Genomic DNA, 20,601 nt, shown 5'->3' on the forward strand with positions numbered 1-20,601 from the left:
CTCGAGATAAAATTTTCTTTCTATTTTGTTTTTATTCCCAATATATAATAAATAAAACAAGACCATATTATTTTATTTTTCTGCTAATTAAAAAGATACTATTGGAAATTGCAAATACACCCATTAGCTTTCCATCAACGTAGTCATTCTATTGCAATCCATTAGTTTATGATTCATCTTTCCGTGCGTCTGGTATGTACTTTACGAGTGCTTAAGCTTTACTCGATTTTTCTTAATATTTTTAGAACGTATTGTTTCACAAGTGCATTTGTATTCGTTAAATTCGACCGTTTGTTCGTCGAAGTTAATGTAATCAATTGAATGTGACTGATATTGCAGTGTCTCGACGATTAAAAAGTGACATAAATCTATGGTTTGAGCGTTCCGACAGTAGCGAGGGAGAGGAGAGGAAGAGAGATGTGTTGGTGGATGAATTACTACAATTTGCTTAATAGCTAATAGACTCAATTCCTTTATTTTTTTAATTTGCCGCAACTTCAGCCTCTGTAAACATGGATCCGTAGAACCGTATTTAAAAGACAGATATACAATGATGTGGATTATGTATATAGAAATAACCCAGATGTGAAGGCTAAGCGCGAATTTCGGACCTTGCGCACCAAAGTCCGGCGCTTTAGCCACTTCTCAAACACCGTGCGTCTATATAGACTTCAAATTTCTGGTATGCTTTTACGATCCATTCATGATGTCCGCATATGCGACCATACTGCCATATCTCATCCTAGGATTGTTAGGTAATTGATTGTTCCATTATCTTTCATTTGACAGTTGTATCCACGACTTAAAATACGTTAATGTGAAATTTTTCAGAGACTATGATTCTACTTTTTTGACGAATGTGTTTTAAATTTCGTTATTAAATTTTATGTATTTTATGAACAGTATTAAATTTTATAGTTTATGTATATACGTGGTTCATTATCTGCTATATCGTTGAATGACAATTATGTGATTGTTTAGATTCTTTTTCTTATATGAAACTTTATTGATTGTAAAGTGTTTATTTCTTAACATAAAATATATATTTGTTTTTGTTAAATTAATACGTATTTTACTTTTGATGTCATTAATGTTTGTAAATACAATTTAAAAAAATTCTATGTACCACAAACTGTTGTTGATATTAGAAATTTATAGTCATTGTTATTTTTAGGTCCTACATTAGGGCACGATGTCAAAGGATCTTCAGTTTGCGAATTTTATAATGAAACAATGTGTACAGAATCCCAACAAGAATGTTCAGGAAGAGAAGAATGTGGACCACATGATCCAGGCAAAAGAAATCATTGTTATGTATTATGGCAAATTGACAATGCTACTAAAAAATCTATAATTAAGTTAAAGGTATAAAAATATTGTATATTATTAATATTTGTCTTTTATTTATTTATTATGAATTTTAGGGGTGCTTTTTGGATAGTAATGATTGTTATGATAGACCACACTGCATTGAAAACAGTGCAGAAAGGAAACAAGAATTATTTTTTTGTTGTTGCGATGGAAATATGTGTAATCAGAATTTTACATGGGATCCTCATCCAACTTCTTCTTCCAAACCTGGTATACAAGGTACATATTTACTTTTTTTGTAGAACTAAACGCATTTAAGTATTAAATAAAATTGTTTTTTTAGATCCAGAACCTGTTCCAAATACAGAGCAACAAATAATAACACTCGTTTTATCAATATCAATACCTATGCTTCTTCTTGCTATTGTTCTGCCATTTTTGTATTGGTGTTATCGGCGGAGGAAGTTGAGATATTTCAACGAGGTTTGGAAGGCATATGTACAGATCTCTCAATTACTAAATATTAAATTTTTTGGTTTTGATGATATCTTATTAACCATTTTCATTGTATAATTACTTTATAAACTGGTTTTTGTAGGTTCCAACATTAGAACCTCTTCCATTACCACAACCATCTCCTAATTTGGGATTGCGTCCAATACAGCTTTTAGAGATTAAAGCTCGCGGTCGTTTTGGAGCAGTGTGGAAGGCACAATTGAAAAATGAAATTGTTGCTGTAAAAGTATTTCCTATACAAGACAAACAATCTTGGCAAACTGAACAAGAGATTTTCAAACTGGCACATATGGACCATGAAGATATATTACGTTTCATAGGTGTTGAAAAAAGAGGGGATAATTTACAAACTGAATTCTGGTTAATCACTGCATACCATGAAAAAGGTTCATTATGTGATTATTTGAAAGCAAATGTTGTTACATGGCCTGAAATGTGTAGAATAGCAGAATCTATGGCAAGGTAATTTTATAATACAGATTTAGGAAATATATATATATTTTTAATATATATTTTAATTTGTTAGAGGCTTGATGCACTTACATGAGGAAATTCCAGCCAATAAAGCAGATGGCTATAAACCTGCTGTGGCTCATAGGGATTTCAAGTCAAAAAATGTATTGCTAAAATCTGATATGAGTGCCTGTATAGCAGATTTTGGTTTAGCACTAATATTTCATCCTGGAAAACCCTGCGGCGATACCCACGGGCAGGTACGTTTGTTGTTCAGTCGGTGGAATTTATGAAACTTAATTTATTTTTGGGGGGGTTTTCAGGTTGGAACGAGAAGGTATATGGCTCCAGAAGTTTTAGAAGGAGCAATTAATTTCACCAGAGATTCATTTTTACGAATCGATATGTACGCTTGTGGTCTGGTGCTTTGGGAATTAGCTTCTCGATGCACTGTACAGGATGTAAGACTTTATTTATATTTTTTAATTTACAAAATATTGTATTGTTAATTGTCATGTTTTGTTACTTTAGGGACCAATAGGAGAATATAGATTACCATTTGAGGATGAAGTCGGTCTTCATCCCACTTTAGAAGATATGCAAGAAAGTGTTGTGCATAAAAAAGAAAGGCCGATCATTTTAGAAACGTGGCGTAAACATCACGTAAGGATATTCGTAAAGATGTAAAACGTTATTGTTTATTACGTGTAATAGGCTTAAGAAGATTTATTATTGTTTCAGGGTCTTCAATCAATTTGTGATACAATGGAAGAGTGTTGGGATCATGATGCTGAAGCACGTCTTTCAGCTTCTTGTGTAATGGAAAGAGTTGCTACATTGAGTAGGACGCTTGTTTTAAATTCGTCGACGTTAATACGAGTTGATAATACCAACGAGACTATCACCACTAAGGAATCTAGTATGTAGTTAATCCTATGTGTATTATAGCTTTAGTGAAATTGCACAACCATTTGCTGTATCATAATTTTTACGTATACATCAATGAGGAATGTTCAAATAGTACACACCATTTTGTGATAATTATTCTATTTTTAATTTTTTTATTTCTATTATAGAGTAAGATATCAGATCGAGTTATTTTTAAAGGAACGATTTTTTTAAAATTGTTATTTATCAAACGTTATTATTAGGGAAATAAATTATTCATTCATTTAATTATATAACCACATTGCACTTTTAAAAGTTTTGCAATAAGAATCCATAACGTGTGAAGACAAAGTTTCCTACTTTCTTTTTTGTTTTCAGAAATGTGTTTCGATGAGAAATTATTATGTATACAGTATTAATGATGATTAACAACAATTTTGAGATTCATATGAATAGTACTTTCTTTAAACATAGAGCAGTTACATTCCTCATTGATGTTGATAACTATGCAATGATTGTTCTGAGATGACAAAGTGAATACTAGCCAAGTGAAATTTAATGAATAATTTTTATCTATAAAATCGTATTGTACGTGAATTGTTACAAAGAAGATGCCTCAACAATTTTATACAAAGTACCTGGTAGAAACAGTCAAGTTAACTGATTGGAAGCCATGGGGAATTTATTAGGGTTTCTGCATGAAATTAACAAGTTAATATGGTTATTTTGCATTTTATACAACATTTAAGGTGATTACCTTATTTTTAAAAATAAAATTTTTTTCATGAACATGTTTTCATAACAAAAAAATTGATTCTCTTTTGAAAGCTCAATCAATTGACATGCAATTCGTATTAAAATGGTTTGGTTTATATACGTATATGATCTGGTAAATATGATAACTAGTTTTATAATTTAGAATATATAATATATATTATAAACAATCAAAATTAATGCTATTTTCATGTTCATGGATTAAATTTTATTAAGCAAAATGAAAGTCTTCCTTTATATGTTTTGCTTCATTTATGTTAGGTTTTTTATAATAGCACACGATTGTATAAAAAATTCTCTAATTACACGTGTAATCTAGTTTCGAAATGAATCTTACATCCACTGTGTGTACAGTGAAGTGTTAAATACATAACTGTCACGTGCTACTTATATTGTTGCGTCGATGAGAATCACGGCGAGACATTTTTATTACAACTGGATCCTGAAGACACATTCGCGTCAACGCAACAATATTATTGAAGATATTTAAAAAAACGGAGCATCTTGCTTGAACCAATATATTACAGCACAGATAATAGATATTACCATGATATTTTCATTGTGCTCGTTCAGTATGATATGCCTCATTTTGATAGTTTCTTGAATGTTACAATTTTTGTTTTTTATTTAATAACATATACACCAAACGGATTGAATGAAATTGATATTTTTTAATAAAGTTTTCTACAAGCTGTATAGAATATTATGTTACTCTTTCTTAGAATGAAAATGTCATATAAAAATGAACATTGAGACAATACTCCTAAAGGTTTACAATTCTTTATACATTTTAGATGTCCTTTCAATTTGATTACATTAGAAATTCTATAATTAGACTGAATACATTTAAGAAACGTACAAAATAATTTCAAGTTTCTTTTTTTAAACAATGGCCATTCAAGATGCACGTTTAAAGTATTGTTCGTTTAAATTATAGTTTTAGTAAATAATTTCTTTTACTTGCTCTGAATCCTTCTCATTAAACTAAGAAATAAGTTTGATTCCATTTAAAAATAAATTGCATTATCAATCAAACTTATAGAATAACGAAACATTCTTCATAAATAGTTAAGCCAATGAATTTTACAAAATTAAATTAGTTTGTCGCATTGAAGGTCGCATAATTGTTCTACAAGCTGTGATAATAAATATGTGGATTAAGTATCATAAACAACATAAATAAGGCCTAACTGTATTTCAAATGTTGCCCATACTTCATGATCATGATTTATCAGAGCAAGTAAAAGATGAACAAATTGTTTTATCTCTGATACCAGGCTTTAGCAGTGCCAAAAGACTAATACTATATGCACACACTGCAGCTTCATCTTTGTATATTGATTTTTAGCTATGTAAGAGACACTGAAATCGGTAGTATATACTAATCAATCTTTAATGTATGATGTTATAAATAGTATAACGTGGTGACACGATTGCCCCTCCGTTACATTGCCAAGCTTCGCCTAACTTTACCCTAGCAAAATGCGCCTCGTACCTACATACACCCCCTCCCTTCCACCCTTACCCTATCACCCCAAAATTCCGGGGTGCGCGGAACGCACCCGTTACTATATTTCCAATTTACAATCGTTATGCCAAAAGAGGCTAATAATTAGGGAGACTCGCCGATTTCGGTTCCCTCGCTATGGTAAGGATGGAAGAGATGGGTATGTGTGTAAGTATGGGGTGCATTTTACTAGGGCAAAGCCAGGCGAAGCTTGGCGATGTAACAGATGAAGCAATCATGTCACCACGTTACAATAAAAAATTAATCCATAATTGATTACATAGTATTATTTTTATTTTATAAAATCAAAGATCTTTACGTATACTATTTGTCACTGCAATGCAATATAGTTATAACAATGTTGAATAATTAGAGAATTATAGAGTACAGAGTTTATTTAATAGTTACTTTTATGCTGTCACATATTTAAGTCACTCATTTTACAATCAATTATGGATTAATTATGAAACTATTTAGAATTTAACAAATTTTTGGACTTTTACATATCGAAAAGCAGAGAACTGCATTATTTAAAAGAAGTTTCAATTAAACAATTTTTTATTTCATGTATGCTGTATATGCGGGACAATTTGTTTGTAAAAATTGTGTAATAGTAATACTTTAATCTCATCATTGCTAAAACTTGTTATATAGTTACACGATTCAATAGAAATTTTTGTATAAAAATTGAAGAAGCAATGCATTTAATATAAGGAAATCAGTCTATCAAGGTAAGACTAAAGTGAAATGTTTATTTATGATAAAAAAAAATGTTTTCAATTTTATGCTTACAAATTTAAGAGAATGCAATGGTGAGGTAATATTTTAAAACATCGTGTAAATAGATAGACATACAAATCATAGGCGTGCATACAATGTATCATGTTACACCGCTTATCATTTACTCAACTGAATCATATCCCATGAATATATACAGAAGTTAGGTTTTAATATTGACAGTACCACAATGGCATTCCAGTCACATATAATATACTGTATACTAATGTAAATCAATATTGTAATTTCTAACTTTTAGGGTATAGAAATTCTTATTAGTATCATTAATGTAAACTAAGAGGTAATTTTATAATTTCTTTCAATTTGAGTTATATTTTCTCGTAACTTCAAATTGTATAAATATTTTGATTAATAATTTTGGTTTTATTGAAAAAGTATTGAATTTTATATACAATTTTTTATATGAATTGTGAGAATAGTGTACTCGTTGAAAGCCTGTATTTAAGAAATTTTGAATTTTGCTAAATAATTATATTTGTATTTGCGTAACGTAAAATATCTGTTAACATCATATTTGTAAATATAACGAGCATCTTTTGTAATTTAGCGTTAAAGTATCAAAATATTTCCGATACCGTAATCAGTTTCATATCATACGTGACATACATGTCATTTAATCGCATTGTCTGTTTCTGGTACTGTTGTTGTTACTACTGATATACGATTTTGAACAACTCATTACACGGTAAATTTTTGTAAAACTTTGTTTATTATGTATTTCGCTTGTATCACATTGTATCATAACAGACTAATGAGGCATGTCTCGTATCTGCATCTGGTCTGAAATAAGAAAACTGTAAATAAGATTTGAGCGAAATCTTATCATACCTTAGATGTAAGATCATTAAAAAAAAACAAAGTAATTTCTTAATTATCAGTTAAAAAGTAATATAATTCATAGCAATAGAATGTTCCTACACATATTGGATGTAACTGTTTTTAAAATCATATTACTTAGCAACAAATTTTTGCAATGATAGCTTGATGCAATTTTTATATCACACCAATGTGGAAAACGTTACTTTCACACTTAATATTAATAAAATCCATTAATTATGGAACATCATCTTTTTCATAGCATTGTATAAAAGGAATGTTGGTTATAGAAAAAGTTCCTCAGAATATGAAACGATCATGGTATCGATTATAGACATTAATATTATAGAAGAGGGAATAAAGAAAAAAAGAATAAGATCGGTGCTTGGAAAAAGATACTATAACATTTTGTAATCTAAGCATGTAGATAATTTCGTTTTTGTTTTATTAATTAGGAGTGATAAATGATCTTTTATCATACTAATTACAACTGTTTTATAACAGTTTATTTTGTCAATAATGTAATATATAACATAATCTGCATAGTTAAAGGCACATAAAGTAATAAACATTGTAGTAAGCGAGACGGCTTAAATTGGTTTACCAAAGTTTACGAGAAATGGGAACACATTAAAAAAAAAAAAAAAAGCGTATTTAATAAACGTGGACATTTTATTTATATATACAAACGTATCAAATACGTATAAAGCCACACTTTTTTTATGTTTAGTTATATAATGAATTTATTAACTTGATATCATTTTGACATGTATTTGAAGCTTGACAAATTTAGTAACTTTAAACGATGCAGAGCATTGTTTTGTAATTTGCTTGTTTCATATTTATTATTTATATTTATTCACACTACCATCATATTCTAAATAAATAAGATGCCTTACAGGGAATATTATACGAGGAAATATACAGGGATACAATTACAATTTCAGATTTTATTTGATTACATTGTATGCTTCGGCATACTAAAGAATACATGAAGCAAGTAAAAAAATGTGATTTTTGCGAACCACAAGCGCGCAGATACAATAATTTACACATCAAGTAAAACTAAATGAGATACTCATTAAACGTGCGAAGTACGGAATAGATACGAATAAAATATAAGTTACAACGTTAAAAATAAAAATTCAACGGTATCGCACATTTGCATTAATAAACTTACCTATACACTATGATCACAGTTACATTCATAATATTATAAGTTATTACATGTCATTGTCGTCTTTATCCATCATAATTATGTCATATTTTACTGTATATATGTACATTCTGGTTATAAATAGGTATATGTTCAATTAATTAAATATAACCTGGTTTGAAAGCCTATGACTAGCGATATCTACTTTCTTTATCAATGACAATAGATGAGTGATAATACTATCGCAACTTGATATAAATGAAGCAATTCAAACAATTATGAATCATATAACAATTACTGTATCATACTTTAAAAACAATTCTATACTTTTCCTTTGATACACTGTACATTATTTTTCTTCGATTTCATCGGAACGTCTTCAGCGTGGCATTTGAAGTTTTATAACTTTGTTCCACTTGTTTTGAATTATTCTTTTTCATTTACTGATGTGAAACGTTCGGCTAAGTTTGAATATAGTGCACACACATCCGCGGAACCAAACCTTTTGCATCACCTCTTGCACATAATAACCATTTACTATTTACTTCTAAAAGTACCTTCAGTTTCTCACCTTCTCCAAATGCAAGATGCCCATTTTCAGATCGCATTCTATGTGTAAGTGTACGAACCTCTCTGGAATCGAGATGTGCGAACTGTTATTTAATTAATCTATAAAAAGAAAACAGAAAAAACAACGAAAGATTAAGCTCTACACCTAAGAACAAAAAATGTACGATGCAGTAAAAATTATAAATAATATTGCTAAGCTCTAGCTGTATGCCACTAAGTACAGAACATAATTTTATAATATAAAATTAGAAATTAACTTTGGTATTAATGAAATATATATCTCACTACTGATACTTTATTTTTTACATACTTAAGCCGTTTTTTTGTAGTATTTCTTGTAGTGGTAGTAGCGGTGGTTGGTCGTGGTAAAGATGTAGATGCTGCCCGTCTTTGTGGAGATACTAAATTTTTCTCTTTAGACATTACCCCGTAAGATTTGTAAGGTAAAGAACTAGGTCGTGTTAAATGAGTTCGTGTCGTCCCTACAACTTCCTGATCCACTCTGCTAGTACGTTTAGTTATATCTTTACCCTTTACCTCGACAGGTTTTTTTTGGCGTGGTTTTCGTCATCGGAAGCATGACAGGTTTCTTTAAAGATGGAATTCCCGAAACAGGAGATTTTGTATTCTTGGAAGGTCCCGATATAGCGTTTGATTGTTTTACCGGCGAAGTAAGAAGCCTAGGAATTTTAGATTTTCCTAAACTCGTTGGTGTTCGCATAGGTGACAAAGGTGATGACAATGCTGGTTGATTCTTTGACTCCTCTTTTCCAACCATCAATTCCCACTTTTCTTGAAGTTTCCTAAATTTCGCTTCACCAGGCATGTTATCATCGTCATCTATTTTATCCTGACCATGAGGTTTCGTAGATACAGGATGTCTGTTCGACGCTCTATTCAGTGGTGAATGTTCTAAACTATCGGTATAGTCTTCAGAATCTTCAGAAGCCAGTTTGTCGAGAGCGCGAAATACTTTTGAACCTATAGGATTGCTCAAACGTTTCTTCACAGTTTCCATATCGGGCTTATGCATATCTCCAGATTTATCGTCGTAGTTACCATAAGCGACACAGGATCTTGGACGTATTTTTCTTGGACTAGAAACCATTGCACAAGTGTCAGTTTTATCAAAATGATGTTCTTTTGGAGACCGATCGACATTTCTAAAGTTTACAGCCTGCAAAATCATCATTGGGTTTTAAACATTATTAACGAAGCCTATGACAATAAATAATGCGTGTATGAAACCGTGTTACAATACTTACATTTACGTTATGATTATTTAAATTACCGAAACTATTATGAAGTTGACGATACTGATATAGAAGATCAAGCTGAAATGGACAAAATGCAAGGGGATTTAGAATGTATAAGAGAGCATCGACAACTTCTCGTGCATTTGAATTGGCTAAAGCTGCGACGAATAAACTGTTACTATTATAATGTTTCCTGAGGATAGACTCTCTGGTACATAGGTATGCAAACCATGCATCTAAAGCTCTTAAACTGCAAAAGACATCAATTTAATTATAGAATGATTATACAATATACGTGAAATTATTTTTGAAATTGTATCAACTTACTTTAACAAACCGAACACAAATGCATGAAACTTTAACATTCCTTCCGTAATAACATCTTCCCCATTAATTTTTTGTACTAATTCATTCAATGTTTTGGTAAGAGGACCTTGCTGAGAAGATGCTTCAACGACTTGCCAAACACTATTTGTTATTGGTCCGAATGTAGAATTTAAATGTGGTTTTAATTCATCTGACATGATAGCATATAAAGCTGGACATAAATTACTAAGACAAATTTGAGCACATTCATTTTTGTCACTGTAATTCGATCTACTATGAGTTGATTCGCTATTCCAATATTTCAACAATAGATCTACTGCTTTGTTTGCAGACAATATCATTTCTGAAAATTAATTTATATATAATATATGTTTCTAAAAAAAGAAATGCAAGAATTATAATATATTTACTTCTTTTTTCATCTAAATCCAGTAATTTACTATCAGGGCTCGTATCCCTCCTTTCTTCTACAAGTGCAGGTTCTTTACTTTGTTCATTTGTAACGGTATTTAGATTATTAGTCTGAAAAATAGGCATTTTTTAAATCCATATTAAATATATACATATGTACAGTATCGAGCACAATAGGCTTCTATAGAAATCAGACATTTACAAAACCTTGATTTTAACGATATTGATATTAAAAGTGATTTAGAAAAAAAATAATATAATTTTTAATTATTATATGTTATAAAATTTAGTATATAACTGAAAAGTACGAATAATAAAGTAAATATCAATTCAAATTTTCCCGCGCAAACGTTTATGCGCAAGTAGTGGGGAGCCATGGACCTCTATTCATTCGGCTATAGACCACTAGTCATTCACCTCTGGGACTCCGAAGGGAAAAGGTGGAATCTAGAAAAGGGGAAGGAACCCGTGGAAGTCTACCATGCTTGGTACTGTACAACATTCAATATCAAAAAATTACCTTATTGTCTAAACATTTTTTTCTTTGGTGCACGGCAAAACTGACAGTCTTTTTCTGTGATTCTATCATATCAGTAGCTTTGGTAATATCTTTATTCATTTTGAGAGATAAAAATTTTCGTACGTATGATCTTAGTTTCACATCGGGATTTTCTGTATCACCGTCACTACTTTGTGACGAAAAACCACTACGTTTCAAAAATTCTTCCAATTGTCTAACATCATCTTCATTATGTTCAAAATTTTCAGTCTCTACGTCCCCTGTGCTAGGCACTTCATTTATTCTTTCTAAAGTATAAACAAAACAGCATATGAAATAATAATAATTTAATAGTAGAATAATAATAAATATTTACCTGTATGGTATCTCTCTTCTGTTTCATCAACATCCTTTTCTGAGTCGACAATTCTTCCTCGACACGCTAATGGTAAATCATTATTCATATAATAAGGTTCTTGCAAAGACATTCTTTTATTTACTTCAGGCGATTGGTCTTCTATTTCTTCTACATCTCCCATTTCAAACATGCTGTATCTTTTACTAGCAGGAACCTTACTTTTTCTTAAAATACTTCTGGGTAAAGGTGGTCTTGGTGGCACTTTTCCATTAGAAAACTCAGACTCACGATCTCCGTGTGGCAACGAAATCGATCGTTTCGGTAAAGACGGGCAGGACGTTTTTGCTTTATTAATTTGCCTATGTATTTTTTTATCGTTACCTACTAAACTGGCCTCGGAGCTAATACTATCATAACGGTAAAGATATAGTGGATTAGTTGCGTTATTTAATGTTTGTTGATTTGTTGAAGAATCAGTTAATATTGTAGACGATCCACGATATCCAGATGATGGCTGCGTTGCGGTGCTACTAGTAGAAGATGAATTATTTGGTATTATTTCACTTATAGGACGAGCTTTGTGACGCATCGGAGGTGATAAACAGAAAAGAGGCTTTTTAACCTCTTCGTTAATATTGATGTACCTTGAAACTTCTGGTACATCGTGCAAAATTTTCTTGTACTCGGTAGGCAAAAGGAATGTCAATGACTCCCAGTCTTTAACGTGTGAAAATCCACGTTGACGTAACGCGTCTATGTCATTGCAGGAGAACGGTCTACCAGATCTACCAGTATGTTTCCAACTGACTTTGTTCTTTCCAAAGCCCTGCGGTTTTAACGCAACGTTATCTAACTTTGAATCTTTAATATTGAGAAACGATAAATCGGGCAATGCGTAATTCGGATATACAACATAAACCGGCTTTTTATTAACGATCGTTTCTCTTAAAGAAGGATTTTCTTTTTCTGTCGTAGGCGGTGTATATATTAAAGATGTTTGAACAGCATTATCGTCCGTTTCAGCTATTGCTTGAATCCCTGTTGTTTTACAAATCGGATACTTTTTCTCCACAGATTTAATCCACGCTGTTTTTTGCTGATGTTCACAAGCAACATCAAAGTCGTTTTGATCATTATCGTTATCGTGCGTTAAATCCGATTTAGACATACTCTCTGATAATTCTTCCACAGACGCTGATGACATCTCATCCTTTTGCTCGCTTATCATTGACGAGTGTTTTGGAATGTTATTTAAATTATCCTTTTGATTCTCTAATTCTTGATTATTATAAAGATCACCTTTAACCCAATTAATAGAAAAATCACTTTCTGGAACTTGACGTTTAGTCGTATCATTTACATCTTGCCGTTGTATTTGTGTATTTGTATTAGTACCACTATCGCTAGCACTGTTGCTCGTAGGCCATCCATTATCACTAACAGAGTCTGACTGATCCAATGTAAGACTCATTCCTTCGGCGCTCATACTCTTTTGTTTCATAAATAATTTGACGAGACTTAAATTCTGTAATTTCTTTCCTGCTGCATTATGTTCCCCATTGTCTGAACTTTCTTCGTTTATAGACCGACTCATTACAGACCCCGAACTATGTAATTGTTGTGCATGATTATTTGATTCTGCAGAATCAACCTGTTGAAAAATATGTATTTTAATAAAAAATGTATGAATTTCTGAATATACAATTGCTCTAACACTTACAGAAAAATTGAGAGGCATATTAATGTGTTGTAATTGCGTAGCCTGTGTTAGATCTGGCAGACTCTGACTCCTTTTAGTTGTTCCAGATATTATATTTTCAACGCCGTGCAAAAATTCTGGAATTGTATTATTATTGCCTGAAGGATGACGAGTCATGATTTTGTTCATAGAAGAATGTTTCAAATTGCTCCATGTTGTATATATTTTAGAATCAGAACATGCCATTGATGATACGTCCAACACATTTTTCAGATCGGTATTCCGATTATAATATGGTTCTCCTGTTTCATAAGTCTTTTGCTTTTCTGTAACAAAGAAAAGAACTATAATTATATTTATCTGTTAGTCGTGTAAATCAGAACCTGGCTACTTTTATACCTTGATTTTCAAAATCTTGAGAACCATCTGAATACATCGTGATACTACCCTCAAAAGCAATAGTATAATTGTCTTTATTGTTTGTTTGACACGTGAGCAGCATGTCCTCGCAGTCCAGAGAGTCAACACTGTAACTACCTCCCGGTGGTAGTACGGGTGTCTCTTTCAGAGGGGAAAAAAGCAATGATGATTTGCATATAGAAATTGTATCTGTTGTTGAACAGGCTGAATCTTCTCCCTTTGATTTAAGATATATGTATTATTATTATCCCGTACAACTTAAAATTAAGTATCATGCATTTTGTAAAACTAGTAAAGCTTGTTTCCATGCCTTTGTTAAATGATAAACTTTATTTTATTAATTTCAATGTACACAACACATTTTATGTTTGTTATGCAATTAAATTCATTTTTTTTTTATTTATTAACCATGCAGAGGAATTGCAAGCAAATTGTCTTTCATTATTATGTTAAGCAAAATTTATGTCAGTAAGTGTTTCAGTTTTTTAACACAGGAGAAAAAGTTAACATTTTCAGCCATTTTCATACCTGGCTGCTGGTATGAGGGCTGATAGATGAACCGATGTCAAGTTTTTCCATGACAGATCCAGATATACTGGCATATCGTTCCCTTTGATAGTTAAACTGTCGTAATAATGGAATACATAGTGCATTTAGAAAAAATTACTTACAAGAACAGTTGCAAACAGGGAATTTTTTATGCTCTTGTAATTAAAACCATTTACTGTATAAAAAATAACATTTACAAACAAAATATTACTTATACAAAATTTATTTCATAATGACAATAGCTCTACAAGATATTAGTTCTTGCAACCAAGAAGTTTACAAAATATATTTGCTTGCAAACTATCCACAATAAAAATAATTCTTGCAGGAAGGCAAATTATGAAATTGATAAAATTACTTTGATACCTGTTACAATAATAAATTACAAAATGAATGATATATCTCTAATAATCTATATAATAATTACCTCTGAATGCTGAACTGGATCTGTACACATGACAGGCAATGCAGTAAGCAAAGTATGAATGTCTGCTGTACGAAAGCTCTCCATATCAATTTCTGCCAAATTAGCATCCAGGTTACGGGCAAGATCATCATAATAGCCCAAATCTTCACGAGTATATGAAGCAGAGAGCGAGGACAATACGCTTGGATGAACATGAAGTCCTCCATCTCTGTAGCTGAAATATTTTATATACAATTAAGTACTTATAATTATAAGTTATGCTACAACTGATCAAATAGTTACCCATAATCAATGAACCATTGATATTCCACATTGTCCTGCACAAATTCAGAACTAATCAAATCATGTTGGATAGAATCTGTTGCAGGATTGGAATTGCAATCAGATCCTGGTGTTTGTGGATCTTCCATCACTGCAGCCCCTTTGTCTGCACCTAAAATACATTATATACTATTAATAAGGCAATTCTCATAGTATTAATAAAAATAAATGATGAGAAGCAGACCCATATCTCATGTATAAAAAATGTTTCTTGCTAATCATAAATTCTGCACCATATAAAGTGTCTTCTAGTGAAAATTATGTGACTTGATCATAGTTGAATGTATTTATGTCATTTATAGTTTGATTACAGCACATGACAGGCTACTCTGTATTGAAATTTTACAAAAACGTGACTTGCGTGTTATGGAGATTACATAAAATGACACGCAAACTTATATTTTTCTATATTATACAGTGATTATACGTAACAACTATTCCATCGACATACCGCGCACATACAGCAACATCACAGTACCAACTACTGAATCACATTTTCTATAATACTATATAGAAGAGGATTCACTGGATTGGTTATGATAAAATCATCAATGAGGCACTGATAAGCATGTCGGTACTCTTCTCTTTTTCGTGCACCGTAGAACGTTCACGATAAAGAAGTGTCAGCCAATGACGTCAGGCTGAGGTTATGGCGAATGTATTTAAACAGGTAAACCCATGTTCCGTATCGGGGATGATCAAGGCTGCGCGTCATCACTACACTCTTAAGAGGGCGTGTTTTAAGGTTAGTTGTCACGTAATAAATAATTAATCGATTGGTACGTATCAACTTAGATTAAGCAATTGATAATGATCTGGAAAACTCATGTAACTTAGAAACATCTTAAGTAGCTTTTTCTGAAAGTTTGGATCATTTAATTCGGGTATAAGGAAATCTATAGTCACGTATAATTCAATTGAAATATACACCTATACATATATACATATATATAAAATGATTGATGATTATCAATTGTAAACATTGCTTCGTAATAAGACAAAACATCTGAAGAAAGTTTACTACAAAATAGTTTACAGAGATAATTAATTTTTAAATTTAATTTTAAATTTAAATTTTTTATCTAAGAAATAATTTTAAACATCGTTATAGTGCAGAAGTTCATTTATATAGTTGATGACTATGTAAGTTGTTAGAAAGATTGAGATGACGTTAATTCTTCTGAAACGTACAGGATAAATGAATTAAAAGTACAATATAACTTTGAAAAAAAAAAGAGTTTTAAAATGCGCGTTACTAATCGTACCTCGAAAAATCTTTTTCCATCGCATCGCCAGGGTCGTTTGAGTTTTGTTCTACAGAAAATATTTACATTCAATAAATGTTATCCGAAAACACTCATGCCCGCGACCATATGGCGACAGCCCGCCCGTCACTCATACTTAGGAATTCATTTTAACTGCGCTATGGAGCATGATTGCTCATGCGGCGCATGAGCATTACCAATCTAGCGTAAAGGGTGGGCAAAAGGAAATCAGATACAACATGCTTCAATTAAGGTTACGATACGAAACGCTAGATTTCTTTTGTCATTTACTAAAAACATTCTGTTCTCTGTAAGTAATTCTTTACCTTTCGTTAAAAAGAGTAATACAAAAACCGAGCTACTGAAATATCTCAATAGTACAAGGTCTTGGCACTATCGAGTGTTTAATATTTCTTAATCCCATGCAAAATTTTAGCTATTTTGAGACACAGTATCAACATTTTAAGATGAACAAGATTCTCGTTACAAATTACAACGTTGTTGAAAATTATTACACGAAGGGAAAAAATCCTTCACGGTGCTTTGTCTGCAATGTCGAGGGCATTGGATAATTTTAGCAAAGTCGTAGGAGAAATAACGAAAGAGGAGGAAGAAATTCGAGAGGGAAATTTTGCGACTCGACGAAAATTTAACGCGCGAAGCAACGAAATATAATCCTCCTATAATTTCAGCCAAAGATCGGTTTTGCCATTTGGCTCGTATGTGCAATTTTTTTAACCGGATATAAATTTAACTACCACGGGTATCGAATTGAAAAAACTTAATACTTTTATCTTTCATTTTATTTGACACGAATTGACGTTCGTGTTGAAATCTAAAAGTGACTTTGGTTTCTTCCAATTTGAGATAGCAAATACGTTAATCTTTGATTGACTTTAAATCAATTGTTTCACACGAAAATATATCGTGAGTCATCATTTGTCACCGTATCAGAGATTTAAACGTTTCACCAGATGTCACAGTATTTATTTCTCGAGTAAGCATATGTAAAGTACTCCCACATGGAGTTGCTACCCGAAAATAGTAGGGCACAATACCACTACTCTTGGCTGTAGAAGAGTTTTAAATTGGGAATCATTTCTTTTCGCTTATACATTTTTTATGATGTTACAATTTTATTCGATCTATTCTTATTTAGCCACGTTTTCAACCGTACGTTAATTAGTTATAGTTAAGAATCACGCACAGCCTTGGACGAGATAATATGCAGACTCCTTTATGATGCTAATAATGAATCCGATTACGAGTGATTGTAAATTAGTGAAGGGTATCCATGTGTATAGACGGAGAAACTGAAACGTATGATTTGTTGGAAGAAAAGTGAAATCTTAACAATTGCGATTCGATACCATGACTTTTTCGTTTATTGCCACCATTGTTTTATCGACTGAGCTAAATTAATTACTGCGGATAACTTTCGTTTTCATCTAAATTGACCATCGCGTACTTAAATCATTTATACTCTACAGTGAAAGTAGAAATATATTTGTTTTGTATCCTTACGATTAAACAGTAAACAATTGCACTTCTCATTGGGTCGTCGGTAATACTTTCGTTCCGGCCTCTTGCATTTACCATAAAGATGTGGCGGTCGTGCAGGGGCTTGAAATGGTGGGCTCATACGACCCACAGAGAATTCAGCTATTTTCATGATGACGCACAACAAAAGCACTATCATCATTTGTCAATGTACAGTATTGTTTTTAATCTATCACGTTACAGCATAATAGTAACGCTTTAAGATTCACAAATGTAACAGTATATAACAGCACAGTATTATAGTAACATATGTATAAGAAATTATCCAATGTTTTATTAATTATCCAAATGCGAGACCACTGTACCTCCGCTTGTCCGTTCTTTTACAATGTTCACTATTCATTATTCCAGTTCACCGTGCATTTACCACTTCAAACGTCTATCACAGACGCGACATTTTAGTCTTTCAACATTTTTTCCTACATGAAAGACGTTTACACTTTGACGAACGAAACAGCGTCGATTACTCCTCTGTACTCCAACCGATGACACCTTTCAAACGTACCTTTGTTTAAAACACACCATTTTGTTTTGCACGTTATCATAGATGAACCCACGTTTTCGTTTCTACCGACAAGAAATGTATAGCGAAAAGGAAATAGTTATAAACACGCCTTTGGCATTGGTCTAATGTTCTACCCGGCAATAAGTAATAATAGTCATTACGTCAGCACACGCGTTAAACTGCCTAAATTACAACAAGTGGGGAAGCAATTGTTCCGAGTTAATCGAACATTGAGATAACGAGGGTTCGTCAAACCGATTAATTCTTTGAAATACGAGTTAAAGATAAAAACTATCGGAACGTTGAGTCACAACATTGATAATTACATTAACAGTGTCTGTGGGTTAGTAGAGTATCTGCTATGTAAAAAAAAAATATCATTAAGTAACAATTTTTTGTACTAATGAATTAAATTACAATGTGTTATCAACAGCGCAATACCAGAAAGGTTAAATTAATACTGAGTTTTAAAATTAAAAAAATGTGTACTATCGAAGTATACAATGAAATATTAGTAAATTCTATTGTACTAGAAACTGCGCGTACGTATATACATTCGAAGAACGTAAATACGCAACTTGTTTACCTATCGATAGTCTACTGAGTATCGATAATGCCGAATGATTAGTGTCGTAGTAAACGACGCACAATGTGGTTCATCGCGCTAAGTAATAAACACGATTCATTATACCACAGAAGCTTACAACAAGGAATACGTAAATATTTTTTACGAATTAAAACCAATACTCTGTAAATTTAGAACTATATTTCTAACCAGATATTGTGTTGAAAATGTGACATATCACCTAAGTCGACACACAAAGCATAATAGTGTTCGTCGATCGAAAGAAGGAAGATCTATGCAATTTCTAACAAAAATCTGAACAAGCACAGAATTTACGAAAATGTCATCAGTGCACCGGATGTTCGCTTGATGGTTCACGAACTCATTACTTTCGAAATGGTTCATTCACTCGCGGAACACCAAATGCAATCGCAAGGAAACTCGCGAATAGGCATTTGTATGATAACACTTGTCTTCTGATAACACTCCAGGTAGATAACTTAATCCGTTTGGTGATTATAGGCACAAGTTGATCGGTAGTTAACACGATTTTTCCACGTTTATTTTGGCGGAATCAGTTTCTGGACCGCAGTCTGAGTCAGACTGCTCTAACAGCATGTGTCCTGCGCGGGAGAGCGTTTGCACACGGCACGACACGACGCGAAGTTTAATCTCTATTAATAAATACCCGCTTTGCCTCGGCCAGAATAGAGAGCAGCTCTACTGGTGGCTCATTGAATGCATACGTAGCGTTTCATATCAAAGTTTGTAATAAACGCGGTTTCACTTCGTTCCTAATTGATCACCTTTTAACTAATAGGTTTATAGAAAAGAGGTTAGATCATGTAAAAAAAAAAAATACGATCGATATAACGTTCATTTTTATAAGAACATTTCACATATCACGAATTTTTGTTTTAAATATTATAAATGATATTATTTACAGGTTTATCTCTTTCTTTTGTTTAGAAATTAGATAAAATTTAATTGTCTTCGATACGCATCAGTTGCTTAGAGATATCGCTCTCGATTCGGAGCAAGTTCGAGTCATCGCTACAACTGTGTTACTCCGAGAAATCGATTCTCGGATTAAACCTTAAAAATAACTCGATAATACTTTTCGCTTTTGCGGATGGAACAAGAAAGATTAAATTTGGTTTTGTTTATTTATGAATAAATTTATGGTATAGTTATAATATACTGTATTTAACTAACAACTTTTATTATAATATGTTTAATTTATGTAGGTACTGTGGATCATAAAATGAATAAGATATGAGATAATTTTTTTTTTAATTATGAAGATATAATTAAATATCTAAATATAAACAATTTATCAAATCGATAAGCATTTTTACGTGTTTAATAACATGAACTATTATAATGCCAAAAATACTCGTGCAATTGTTGGGATAACTTAATAAGCCGTACTTCACGAAATACAGCAAAAGATCAATAGAAAATTAATTCGGTTAAGGCGAACTATAGGGGCGAACAGAAAGAAACAGGATGTCTAAATAATCGCGTTTGTCTCAACTGGATTAAAGACTTTTCTTTGTGTAAAATACAGTAAATGATTCCGGACAAAGGATATTTCAGAGGGCTGTAATGCAGTCGCTTTAAAATGCTTACAAAACACAATAAGCTATC

General features: G+C 32.0%; 2 protein-coding genes across 11 annotated transcripts in view; one reads left to right on the top strand and one right to left on the bottom strand.

Moving 5' to 3' along the window:
* The first annotated feature begins 161 nt into the window (after positions 1 to 161).
* The window catches only part of LOC114878046 (activin receptor type-2A), a 30,125-nt gene continuing 9,685 nt past the window's right edge, over positions 162 to 20,601 (top strand). For 5 of the 10 annotated variants that reach the window (XM_046285109.1, XM_046285110.1, XM_046285111.1 and 2 more), the window contains exons 1-9: positions 162 to 755; positions 1,175 to 1,365; positions 1,425 to 1,590; positions 1,655 to 1,809; positions 1,910 to 2,289; positions 2,354 to 2,540; positions 2,604 to 2,741; positions 2,812 to 2,943; positions 3,022 to 3,199. In XM_046285109.1, coding sequence (XP_046141065.1) covers positions 704 to 755; positions 1,175 to 1,365; positions 1,425 to 1,590; positions 1,655 to 1,809; positions 1,910 to 2,289; positions 2,354 to 2,540; positions 2,604 to 2,741; positions 2,812 to 2,943; positions 3,022 to 3,199 — 1,579 coding nt within the window. In that variant the 5' untranslated portion in view covers positions 162 to 703. Of the gene's footprint in view, positions 756 to 1,174; positions 1,366 to 1,424; positions 1,591 to 1,654; positions 1,810 to 1,909; positions 2,290 to 2,353; positions 2,541 to 2,603; positions 2,742 to 2,811; positions 2,944 to 3,021; positions 7,648 to 8,010; positions 8,408 to 11,146; positions 11,200 to 20,601 lie in introns of those variants that run through there. The other 5 variants (XM_046285106.1, XM_046285107.1, XM_046285108.1 and 2 more) reach the window with 5 other exon arrangements.
* On the bottom strand, positions 7,994 to 19,153 carry LOC114877984. Its single transcript, XM_029191285.2, is given in 15 exon segments — positions 7,994 to 8,852; positions 9,100 to 9,341; positions 9,343 to 9,966; positions 10,055 to 10,295; positions 10,373 to 10,715; positions 10,783 to 10,894; positions 11,304 to 11,590; positions 11,659 to 13,291; positions 13,361 to 13,665; positions 13,739 to 13,976; positions 14,288 to 14,383; positions 14,736 to 14,949; positions 15,018 to 15,168; positions 17,846 to 18,373; positions 18,973 to 19,153. Coding segments are annotated over 14 exon segments (4,836 nt in total). The 5' UTR covers positions 18,024 to 18,373; positions 18,973 to 19,153; the 3' UTR covers positions 7,994 to 8,680.

This window comes from Osmia bicornis, chromosome 3, assembly GCF_907164935.1.
Source record: "Osmia bicornis bicornis chromosome 3, iOsmBic2.1, whole genome shotgun sequence".
Classification (NCBI taxonomy): Eukaryota; Metazoa; Arthropoda; class Insecta; order Hymenoptera; family Megachilidae; genus Osmia; species Osmia bicornis.